At 37.3% G+C, this 13,157-nt stretch overlaps 1 protein-coding gene across 1 annotated transcript in view; it reads right to left on the reverse strand.

The window, feature by feature from the left end:
• Positions 1-5,408: 5,408 nt before the first annotated feature.
• UBR3 (ubiquitin protein ligase E3 component n-recognin 3) overlaps positions 5,409-13,157 on the reverse strand; it is a 175,430-nt gene continuing 167,681 nt past the window's right edge. The window contains exons 37-39 of the mRNA XM_049773377.1: positions 10,069-10,278; positions 8,368-8,507; positions 5,409-7,787 (exon numbers count right to left, since the gene is read on the reverse strand). Of these exons, the coding sequence (XP_049629334.1) occupies positions 7,670-7,787; positions 8,368-8,507; positions 10,069-10,278 (468 nt within the window). The 3' untranslated portion in view covers positions 5,409-7,669. The remainder of the gene's footprint in view (positions 7,788-8,367; positions 8,508-10,068; positions 10,279-13,157) is intronic.

Genomic DNA, 13,157 nt, shown 5'->3' on the forward strand with positions numbered 1-13,157 from the left:
AAACAGTATCCCAATGGTCTTTATCAGTACTGCAAGCTGCCTGCTTATTCACTGTGCTTTTTGTTATTGTTATTGTTGTTGTTGCTAGAAAGTCTGACTTTCTCCTATAACTATCTTAGGACTAAAATTCTTAGTGTGTCTACAGATATCTGTATCTGACTATACTTCATGCGTTCTCTCCTGACAAATACACTCATTGCTGCAACTACGCTGCATCTCTTTCAACTTGAGTGGACTCTGCTCATGCTTATTTCTTTTTTTTTTTTTTTTTTTGGTTTTTTTGGGCCACACCCGTTTGACGCTCAGGGGTTACTCCTGGCTATGTGCTCAGAAATCGCCCCTGGCTTGGGGGGACCATATGGGACGCCGGGGGATCGAACCGCGGTCCGTTCCTTGGCTTGCGCTTGTAAGGCAGACACCTTACCTCTAGCGCCACCTTCCCGGCCCCTGCTCATGCTTATTTCAATGATTGTTAAGTGCTTCTCACTTAGCTCCTTCCAACCCAATTTATTTTTTTTAAATATTTAGATTCCATAGTTTAGAATAATAGTAAGATTTCCTGCATAAAACATTCCAATACCCCACCCTTCACTAGTGCCCCAGGGCTTCCGCTCTCAATCTCATTCCCCACTCCCATTCTTCTCCAACCAAGCTTTTTTATATCCCACACAAGAAACATTCTTGTCTGTCTCTTGTAAATTCACTCAGCATAATACTCTTCAAATTTATCCAGGTACCAGCAAAATACATTTAATATTTTTCTTGTTTGTTTTTGGGCCACACTTGACAGTACTTAGGAGTTGCTCCTGGCTTTGAGCTCAGAAATCTCTCCTGGCAGGGTCAGGGGTCCACATGGGATGCTGGGAATCCGGGTTCGTCCTGGGTTAGCTGTGTGCAAAGAAAAACACTCTACCCTTGTTCTATTGCTCCAGCCCATTTCATCTTTTCTTATAGCTGAGTATTAAGTATTCTGCAGTCCACTGTGAATATGTACAATAGTTTCCAGTCATCTGTTGTTTGGCACTTGTTTCCAGGTTTTGGCTATTATGAATAGTGCTACAATGTACAGAGTAGTGCAAATGTCCTTTCTGAATAATTTTTAGGCCCTTGCAGTAGATACCAAGAAGTGGAAACTCAATTTTTTAAAGTGTTCATAAAAACCATTTTTTAAAAGTGTTCATCAAAGTTTTCCAGAAAAACTTGACATTTCCATTAGCAGTGAATAGGGGTCCTCTTTTCCTCATATCCACACCACTAGTTGTTTTTGTTTTGTCCAGTCTCTCTGGTGTGAGATGATAGCTTCACTGTTTTTATTTGCACTTTCCTGATGATGAAAGCATTACTAATAAAAGTAAAAAAGGACATGAAAAAGTGGAAGCAAATGGATTAGTTGAATCAATATTGTCAAAATAACAATTTTACCCAATTCAGATTCAATGGGATCCCTATAAAAAAACACTCATGGAACTTTTTTTTTAAAGGCATAGATCAAACATTAAAATTTATATGGAATAGCACGAATAGTCAAAACAATCCTACGAAAAAATAGGAATTGTCTTTTTTTCCCCCATTTCAACCTATAAAAAGTTGTATTAATTAAAAAAATATGGCATTGGAACACAGACTCAGACCAACAGAACAGAATCGAGGGTCCAAGAGACAGATTCTCTGGTATATAAACAGTTCATTTTTGATAAAGGGGCAAAAAAAAAAAAAATAACATGAAAAGGAATAAGGAAAGTTTCTTTAACAAATGGTGTTGAAAAAAACTGATTGGTCACAAGTAAAAAAAATGAATTCAGACCCCGTAACACCAGTACAAAAATCAAATCAAAATGGATTAAAGACATTAGATTTGAATCCAGATTATATGAAGGAAAATACATATAAACTTTTTTGACAATGAATCTAGAAGTATATTCAATGATTCAATACCATTGGCCAAGCAAAGGCAACCAAAGATAAGTGGGACATCAAAATAAAACTTCTGTACCATAAAATAAATGATGCCCAAAATAAAAAGATGCCAAAAGTGAGAGAAAATACCTGCCCACCATTCATCTGATAGTTAATATTCAAAATATAAAGTACTGGTAGAACTTTACAAAAAAAATTAAAAATGGGGAGAAAAGATGAACAAAAACTTCATCAAAGATATAGAGTTGGGACTGGAGTGATAGATAGCATAACAAGTAGGGTGTTTGCCTTGCATGTGGCCAACCCTGGCATCTCATATGGTCCCTCAAGAACCATAGGAATGATCCCTGAGCGCAGAGTCAAGAGAAATGAGCACTGCCACAAAAAGAAACAAAAGACATAAAGATGGCCAAAAGGAATATTAAAAATGATTTCATCACATCATCAGGGAAATGCAAATCAAAACTCATATACCTTTAATGACATCACCCCAAATCAAATGAGTTCATTGATTCTTACTAACTTTCTGATTTACTTATAATATACCAAGTGTTATTTTCCACTAGACACTAAAAATTTGTTTTGTTGAATGTGGTATCGCCAGCATTGAGCTTAGTATTTTGCCCACAATTGGCAATTAACATCCCTTCCTCTCCTGGGCCCTCTCTGAATTCCCTTCTATGCCACAGCTCCCTCCAAGCTGAGTCAACCGATCATGTTGTGTTTTAACTCTTTAAGTAACACCAAGATGATCTTACCACTGAGGACTTTTCTCCAGTGTTGTCAGATTGACTTTCCAAATATGCGAATCTAATAATTGTCACCCTAAAAAGGCTTCCCAATGCTCTCCAAACAAAGCCTAAAACCTTTCGAAGGCTTAAAAACAACTTTAGTTTTTGTCCAGATCTCAAATTTCAGAGTCAGAATGATTCTCTTTCAGGCATGTACTCATTCAATTCAAGATATCTGCTATTCCCTTTACCTACCTCTACACACCTCTTGCACTCAGGTAATTTACCCAGTATTTCAAGAACAACTTCAATAAGTCTGGTTTGACGGCAGTTAGTCCACACCCCAAAATGCACATATGCATCACCACTCACCAAGAAACTAAAAGAAGGGACGAATCTAGCTTCTTTTCTACTGTATTCCACACAGTATTTAGCACATAGCTTGATCAATATTTATTGAATAATTCAATTGCTTTTACACTACAGCGATTTCTTTATAATTTCAAAACTTTTTTTTTTTTTTTTTTGTGGTTTTTGGGTCACACACAGCAGTGCTCAGGGGTTATTCCTGGCTCCAGGCTCAGAAATTGCTCCTGGCAGGCATGGGGAACCATATGGGGTGCCGGGATTCTAACCGATGACCTCCTGCATGAAAGGCAAACGCCTTACCTCCATGCTATCTCTCCGGCCCCATAATTTCAAAACTTTTGATGATTCATTTCTAAGACCTCTCCACTTCAGCCCTAATTCTACTAGAAGTAGGGAAGTTTCTATTGCAGCTATCTAATACTCAAGCCAACAACTGGGGTCATAACCCATAGTGCTCAGCGATTATATATAGCTCTGTGCTCAGAAATCACTGCTGTGCTGTGTTTAGAGATCAGTACTGAGCTCCCTTCAGTACTCAGGGGTCCATGCTATGCCAGGGACTGAACTAGAGTCAGCTGCATCCAAGGTAAGCATTCTGACCCCTATATAATCTCTCTACCCAATTAATAGTTTAATTCCTATCCTTCAGATCCTAAACTGTTTATTTCAGGCAGCATTAAGTATTATTGCCTCTAACTAGGCCCTCACGATGACTCTGCTATGACATTCTCATTCCTAGCCTGTCTAAACCCTTACTGCCTAGCTCAAGATCCCATATTCACAGTAGATCTGGTCACTCTCAGTTGCCAACCCTGCTCCTCTGTCAAGACAAAAAATGAATCAAATAAGAATCTTGTCTATTTTAGACTTGTTTTTCCTTTATATCTTCTTTTTTTCTTTCCCTGAAGCCTTTATCTGTGTTCTTATACCTATTATTTTATGCCTTCTGTGGCCTGGACTTGGGCTCTGTCACATCTTATATTAGTTGAACTCACACATAAGGTTCTATTATAACTCTTCTTTGTGTTGGATCAGCTACAGCCATATTCGTTCCACTGCTGGCTGATTGCTATACACTAGGACAGTAAAAAATAAAAAATAAAAAAAAGGCTTTCCATGCTCATACTTAATGTGGTGCCACATTAGCAAGGTAACTTAAATCATAAAAAAAATGTAATCATGTTACCATTCTTCTGCCCATTCCAGTTCATCCCCAATGAACAAGGCAGTATTTGATACCATCCCAACAGACCATAGAAAAGGCTAAAGAATCTTTCTGCTGTGAATGAGATGGAGACAGTGACAAGTATCGCATTATCAGTGATCATCATGTGTCAAGCATAAAACAGGATATGGTTCCATCCTGGTGACTGAATGCTAGTGATTCAAACCATGCTGTTTGTTTGTTATTCCCAAACATGATTTCACAAAGAAATCAATAACGGACTTTGATAGTTAACAATAATGGAGACAAAACAGGAATTATTGGGCCATATTGCTGTCAAACAATGGTTTCTAAGCTTTAGTACTTTTGATCAGCTTCTTCTAAATATTAAAAATCAATCCAAAAATACATTTAAAAAAAAAAGGTGGGGGGCCGGGCGGTGGCGCTGGAGGTAAGGTGCCTGCCTTACCTGCGCTAGCCTAGGAGACGGACCGCGGTTCGATCCCCCGGCGTCCCATATGGTCCCCCAAGCCAGGAGCGACTTCTGAGCGTATAGCCAGGAGTAACCCCTGAGCGTTACCGGGTGTGGCCCAAAAAAACCAAAAAAAAAAAAAAAAAAAAAAAAAGGTTTGAAAATACAAAAAAAATCCAAGCTGAAAACTAGCTGGTGAGCTATAGGATGGCAGGGTAGGGGCAAGGATTGTCAAATCAAAGAAATCCTCACACAGTGGGACCAGAGCCCTAGCATAGCGGTAGAACGTTTGCCTACCAAGCTGCCCACACAGGACCAATCAGGTTCTATACCCAGCATCCCATATACATGAGTGGGGCGATTTAATAAATTTGTGTATTCAAACAATAAAATCAGTGTTTAACTAGGGAAAACAAAAGGAATCCTCACACAAAACAAACACTACAACAAACGACTTTAGACTTCTAAGACTAACTAGGAATTTCAGAAACTAGCAGAACCATAGTAGTGTTCATCAGATCTTATATGCCCATTTCCTTCTCCACTCCCCTGCTAAAATTAAAGTTTTGTCTTTTTTACGCAATATGGACACAAGAAACAGCAGCTAGTTCTTCAAATGTACGTTAAGAGGAAAGCAAACCCTTTATATTTAACTTAAGCAACTATTTATAATTATTAGCTATGTTCATTTACATATAATACTTCACTACCTTGGGGGGGAGGAGAACCAGGTAAGTATCAAACATTTTAAAGATTTTTCACAAACCAATGACAGCAGGTTTTTATTAACATATCTTACAATGTGATTATTCCTAGTTTCATCATTTCTGCTTAATTATAAAGATTGATTTAGCTTCTACAGTAATGTACTGTATTTAAATGATCATTCATACAAGATATCACACCAGTACATTTTTCTGAATAATATACACACATCACTCTAACTTGGACCTGTTATTTTTAAAAGTGGGTTTATAAATGGGACTTATAAAAGTTATGGGGGGGGATTAAAGTTCTAATTTAGCAGCATGCATGTATGTATTCAAGTACAATTTTCAACCAAGTGCTTTTTTAAATTTACTGGTGACTAATTCACCAATATCAAAATAAACACTATCCAAATTTTAATGTTAAGGCTAATATTTTCACTTCACATCCATATGCACAACCATAAAACATTCCATTTTAAATATGTAATAATCAAAGTCTGAATACATTATACCATGTATTTATAGCATCAGAATTCCAAACTGTAGAATTATTCAAGGTCATGAGTCCTGTAACAGTATATACTAGAGATGTAAATTAGCATTTTGCTCTTCAACCACATGTACAAATGGCCTGGTATTCATAAAGACCAATGCAAAAAATGACAGGCTCAACTTATGATACAGTAATTTAAAAAGTAACAATGTGTTGGAAAAGACAGCTATGTAGTGAAACAGAATAATTTTAGTCTTTCAGAAAGTTATCTTAATGTTTTGGAAATGTATATAAAAATAGCAAGCTATTTCCATGTATCTTATTATAGTACTACAGGCAATTTTTTTACTTTTGAACACATCTGAATATTTGCTGTTCTCTCTAAAGCAAGGTCATTATTTTATGTCCATTTTCTATATGGAACGTTCCATATGTGATTATGTCACATTATTAAATAATTTAAATCATAAATTTGATTTTATTTTTGTCATTTGATGTCCTTTAGTTATTTTTACATGTAAAAATGCAATTTTATATAACAAGCCATGAAGTCCAAAGTACCAGGAATTGCTTGATAGCACTAAATATGAAATCATCATCAAATTCTGAATTATTTGGAGTAAAAATCTTGGTAGCAAGAGATAACATGCTCTTCTGTGATTTTTCTTCTCTACTTATAGAGTGGACAGATTTTAGTAGCTCAATCATTCCCATTCTTTCAGAATGAAAACCCCTACAAACATAAATTGCTTTTCCAAACAGCTTCTAAAAAGAATGCTAACGCACCACAGCTCATTCATCAGGGGCATTACCACTGAGACTTTTTCCCCTTCTGAAAACCAATCAGAAATAGCAGTGATTACACTGCACAAATACAATACAGATGAAACTCTTCAATGATAGGAAAGTTCTAAAACTATGCCTCATTAAAAGGGAAGTCTGAACATTTCCCAGCTAATCATCTGAACAAACACATGTTTCCTACCAAAAGGTGGGCATACACAAATCTGCCTGCCATGCATGCGTATGTTCTCAAACCTTTGATTGATCAAAAAATCTGTTACCACCTCTAGTAATCCATCCAACTAAAATGACAAATTTTTATTTTAAGGACTCCCCTCCCCAAACATTTGTCCACCCCTTCAATGTACTGTATTATATTAACAGTAGCTATCTACTTATTTTACAACTATTTTAATTATTTACCTGGGGAAAATATTTATGAAATTCCTGAGAATGAATTAAGTTTTCAGCAAAGCCTTAAACTTTTAACAGATTCCTCACAATAAGAAAAAATTTAAACTTCTACTATTAGACCAACTTTTACTATACAGTATTTCACATAAATCATGTTTTACATTTTTTTTCTAATTACATACAGCAAAAATCTCAAATCAACACCAGAATGGCAGGGGGAAAAGATGCATTATGTTTAGCAGATGCAAATTAAAACACACAGATATAAAGAAGCAATAAAACTTTAAATAAATCACACCCACTCTTAGAATCAATGAGCAACTGATATGCTTTGCTGGGAGAATTAATTTCAAATGATTTTGTAAAGAAGTTGTGCTTCTCAATTGTGGACTAACAAAAATGACCACAAAAGAATAATTTCATTTGTCGTTATGGTCTCCAGATATTTAAAAACAAATTATACCATTAATGTAATTACCAAGCACCTAATTTTGTAAAGGCTTTATAACATATATCTTTTTCCCCCTCAGCAAAAGCATTAATCCCCCAAATTAAAGCTTATTGTTGATAATTCTTAATGAAAATGATGATATAATGCAATGCTGATGTGACGAGTCACAGTCCATTGTAGTGTGGACCCCATCTTTTATTGATGTGGTCAAAAGTATGCGAAATCCACTGCTGTTCAAGAACTTTGTATCGTTCCTTACAAATATACAGAGGTTTGCCTCGCCTAGAATAAAAAGGAAAGAAAGTATTAAAAGTAATATAATGATGACTTCATATACATACTTCAAACTATAATTTTTTTATGGAACCAAATCTTCAAAGAACAGTTTTGGTTTTCTTCCCCATGTTTCCTTGGCAGGCTCTGGTAAAAGTAACTTAAAAATCAGAATCAGCTCTAGAGTAGCAACTTGTGTGTGTGTGTGTGTGTGTGTGTGTGTGTGTGTGTGTGTGTGTGTGTGTGCGCATGCGCGTGTGTGTGTAACTTCAACTTTAGGGGTGTGTATCTATATCTATATACATATATAGTATATATTATATCTATTTTTAATATATTACATTACTGGGGCTGGAGCCATAGCACAGCGGTAAGGTGTTAGCCTTGCATGTGGCCAACACAGGATGGATCCCGATTTGAATCCTGATATCCCATATGGTCCCCCGAGCCTGCCAGGAGTGAGTTCTGAACACAGAGCCAGTAGTAACCCTCAGCACCAAAAAAAAATTTTACATTACTATATTTATAGGATAATACAGTACTCTGACAAAATTTCAATGCAACACCAATGCATGCATGCACATCTAACCTCAGATCCCGGTCTTCTTCTCCATGAGCATCCAAGTACACGGAACCCCACAGACAAAACCGGTGGCCACGGATGATGATAATCACTGATGCGTTGATCAAAAGGAAAATTCCTGTTCCAGCACCACAGTTCTGAGAATGCTAAAAATTAAAAATACATCAATGAGCCTCAATGTCAAAAGAAATTTATAAGAAAGTCACAACTATCTTCCAGTGTATAAGATGACTGAGCGTATAAGACAACTTTCTACTTTTCCTGTTAAAATACAGGGTTTGGGCTATTTTCACCATATAAGACTGCCTCTCTTTTAATGCACACCAAATGGAAATTAAAAAGTGTAAGAGAAAAAGAGTACAACCCTCAATGGTTAATAAAGCTAGACTTTGAAGTATCAGCAATCATTTTACTTTTGTCATTTGTAGTGAGTGACTGTGATTTTTTTAACTGTAATCTACATTGAGAGCAGGGAGAGGGGGCTCCTCCAAGAGCAGTTTACTGGGGTGCAGTGATTAATAGGACAGCTAGAGGAAGACAGAGTGCCTCCTCTGTGTCCCATAAAAGCTGAACAGAGGACTGAGCACCAGAAAGTAGCATACCCGGTGGCTGGATGAGATTTGGCGCTTGTTAACTCAGGGCCTGTGTGACCTGAAAGACGAATCAGGACAAGCAGAGGACTGAGCACCGGAAAGCCACAGACCAGCGATTGATACCTGGCGGCTGGATGGGATGCACCATTTGATAGCTCAGCTCTTCTGTGTGCCCTGAACAAGCAGAGGGCTGAGTGATGATGCCTGCAGCTGGATGGGATGTGCAGTAAGAGGGGGGTGGATCATTCATCCCTGGATGAATTTCAGCAGCTGGAATTTCAGCATGCCGTATACCAGCATTTAAGATGACTCCCAATTTTTAAGAAGTTTTTCATGGGTTAAAAAGTCATCTTATATGCCGGAAAATATGGTAAATTATCTTCTAGGTAATGTAGGGTTCTTTTAATTGTAATAAATTCCAAGTTAAATTTATTTATTTGGTTTTGGAGCCACACTTGGTGGTGCTCAGGGATTACCTGCTGGACTATCACTCCAGCCCCCATGTTAAATTATAATTTCATTTGTAACACCTTATTAATAATTTATTAGGAAGAATATGGATAAGGATTATTGCAATTAAAAGCCAATTAAACCTAATTCAAAAGCCAGTAAGCACAACAATATCTATGACTAGTGTTTCATAGCTTAATACTTAAAAGTATACACCAATGAAGACTAGCGGGTCTAGGGAGAGAAACTGGGGATTGCACTTAAGGAAGTTTTTACTCACTTAAAGTTTCAGGACTTTTAAAAGCTTTCTACTAGATTAAAATTAGGAAAACAATAAATAAAGGAAGAATTTGTGGGATTGGAACAATAGTACAGTTGGTAGGGCACTTGCCTTGCTTGCAGTCAACCCAGATTCAATCCCCAACATCCCATATCATCCCTTAAGCACCTCAGGGAGTAATTCCTGAGTGTAGAGCAAGGGGTAAACCCTGAGCATCAACAGGTGTGACCCAAAAACAAACAAACAAACAAAAAGGGAGCAGAATTCCTGTGTATGTAGTATATTTAATCCAAAGAGTAAAGTTGAAAATCTGGTTTGAGTATATAACCATAATGTTATGTGATCTGAGTTTTACTAGACTTTGTATTATTTACTATTGCTTACCAATACACATTCACAGTAGCTTTGTTGCTTGCAGCAGAGTCCTTTCAGGCAAACAAAAGTGCCACAAACAAGACAAACAGCAGGATCTTTAGGCACCTTGGTGCAGACACTGCAGGTTTTTCTATGGTAGTACTGAAAAATGGTGTTATAATTTTCAGGCAACTGTAAGAGGTGTGGTAATTTCCATCTTGACTCTTGGATAAGCAAAGCCTAAAACATTCAAAAATTATTATTAGTCCAACACATTTTTTATATCTGTACTTAAGCACCATGATTACAAATGTTTGTAGTGGGGCCAGAGAAATAGCATGGAGGTAAGGTGTTTGCCTTCCATGCAGAAGGACGGTAGTTCGAATCCCGGCATCCCATATGGTCCCCTGAGCCTGCCAGGAGCGATTTCTGAGCATAGAGCCAGGAGTAATTCCTGAACATTGCTGGGTGTGACCCAAAAACTAACTAACTAAATAAATAAATAAATGTTTGTTTCAGTTATAAAAAAAGAACATTAACCCATTCACCAGTGCAACCTTCCCAACACAAATGCCCCTATCTTCCCCACCCCCAACCCTGCCTGTATTCAAGACAGGCATTCTATTTCTCTCACTCACTGCCATTGTCATGATAGTTGTCAGGGTAGTTATTTCTCTAACTGCACTCACCACTCTTTGTGGTAAACTTCATGGGCGGGTCCTTCCAGCCCTCATCTCTATTGTCTCTGGGTATTGTTACAATAATGTCTTTTATTTTTCTTAAATCCCATGTGAGTGACACTACACTGTGTCTATCTTTCTCTCTCTGACTTATTTCACTCTGTATAATAGTTTCATGTCCAACACATTTAAAAGCTACTTATTACTTGTTTGATATAGTTTTTTTAAGTACTAAAGATTCAACCCAGAAAACATTCTTAAGGCCTCAAAGAAAGGAAAAGCATATCTGAAATGCTTTTTTTCTTTACTAACATTTATCTCCTTCCCATTTTACCAATAACCAAAGTGGTAATTCAATGATCACCCTCAATTTAAATGCAGTTTCGTTACTACATAAGGTATTCTTTTTTTTTTTTTTTTTTTTTTTTGGTTTTTGGGCCACACCCGGCATTGCTCAGGAGTTACTCCTGGCTGTCTGCTCAGAAATAGCTCCTGGCAGGCACAGGCACATATGGGACACTGGGATTCGAACCAACCACCTTTGGTCCTGTATCGGCTGCTTGCAAGGCAAACGCCGCTGTGCTACCTCTCCGGGCCCTACATAAGGTATTCTTATGTATTAAAAGCACCTACATTTAAACATTATTTTAAAAGAAGAATATTAAATATAACTAAAGATGAATGGAAAACACATCTGCATGTACGTGTATTTAAATATGCTAAAACTACATATTTTTTAAAACCAAGTTTTTCTATTGATGATGTATTGAATATTTCTTTAGGAAAAATTGTAACTATAACTCATTTTTATTCCAACACTTACTAATCTACTTACTAACTTCCTACAAAAATTTAAACATCCAGTGATTAAGATCATATATATATATATATATATATATATATATATATATATATATATATATATATATATATATATATATATAAATGCCAAGATTATAACTTTTTTCCCTTTTATTTCTTTGGGGGACACCCCTGGTGGTACTCAGGATTTTTAATCCTGGCTCTGGGCTCAGGGAATACTCCCAATGTGGAGGTGGGGCAGATTATGGGATGCCTGAAATTGAATCTGGGTTGACAGCATACATGACAAATGCTACGGCTACAACTCGTGATAAATTTCCTGAGGTTCATATGAAGGTAGAATTTTAATTTCCACACAATATTGGTTACTCATTATTTTTAATTTCTAAAAAAATATGGTCAAGGACAGTGTTTAGTGGCAGAGCACTTTATTTGTAAACGAGTTTGATCCTTGACACTGTAAAAAAATATTGATAACAACATTAACTTTTTTTCTAGCTGCTATATTTACATTAGATAATACAGAGTTTGAATCTGGAGAAGCCACAGCTAAATTGGTACTTAACCCAAGTAGATCAAGTATCTGAAGCCTCCTGAGGATGGGGTCGAACAAGTCCCACCCTCTTATTAGAAGGCCCAGAGCTTCACCACACCTGACTTCCATATAAATGGCATATAAATGCATATAAATGGCCCAGCTGAGATTCCAAAGTGCCTAATCATCCCAGTTCTACAGCTCCTGGATTCTACAGCTCCAAATTCCACAGTACAGTACTGACAGCACAGTAGGAGCACAGGAAATTCGACAGAAAGTTACACAGAAACCCACTTGGCTCAACAAGTGAAAACAACAGGACAGAAAGACTCAACTAGGGGCCGGAGAGGTGGCGCTAGAGGTAAGGTGTCTGCCTTGCAAGTGCTAGCCAAGGAAGGACCGTGGTTCGATCCCCGGGAGTCCCATATGGTCCCCCCAAGCCAGGGGCAATTTCTGAGCTCTTAGCCAGGAGTAATTCCTGAGCATAAAATGGGTGTGGCCCAAAAAACAAACAAAAAAAAACACAAAAAAAAACAAAAAAGAAAGACTCAACTAACACCTAACAGCTTCATAAATTCTTGGACAATGACCTTAGTAACACCATCATAAGATATATGTTGTAACAAGCAACGTCAAGTCAGTTATTTTGTGCCTGCTAAGGAGGCACTTAACTGGGAAAGGGTAACTGGGGACACTGTTGGAATGAAGATTAGATTAGTAGGGGACTGGTGTTGGAACACTGAAAATTTGAAAAGATTGTATAATGAACAACTTTGTAAATTACAGTATTTAAAAATATTTTCAGGGCCCGGATAGATAGCACAGCGGTGTTTGCCTTGCAAGCAGCCGATCCAGGACCAAAGGTGGTTGGTTCGAATCCCGGTGTCCCCCGTGCCTGCCAGGAGCTATTTCTGAGCAGACAGCCAGGAGTAACCCCTGAGCAATGCCAGGTATGACCCAAAAACCAAAAAAAAAAAAAAATTTTTTTTCAATTTTCAAACCTTTTTTTTTTTTGGTTTTTGGGTCACACCCGGCAGTGCTCAGGGGTTACTCCTGGCTGTCTGCTCAGAAATAGCTCCTGG

Source organism: Suncus etruscus, chromosome 5 (assembly GCF_024139225.1).
Source record: "Suncus etruscus isolate mSunEtr1 chromosome 5, mSunEtr1.pri.cur, whole genome shotgun sequence".
NCBI classification, from domain to species: domain Eukaryota; kingdom Metazoa; phylum Chordata; class Mammalia; order Eulipotyphla; family Soricidae; genus Suncus; species Suncus etruscus.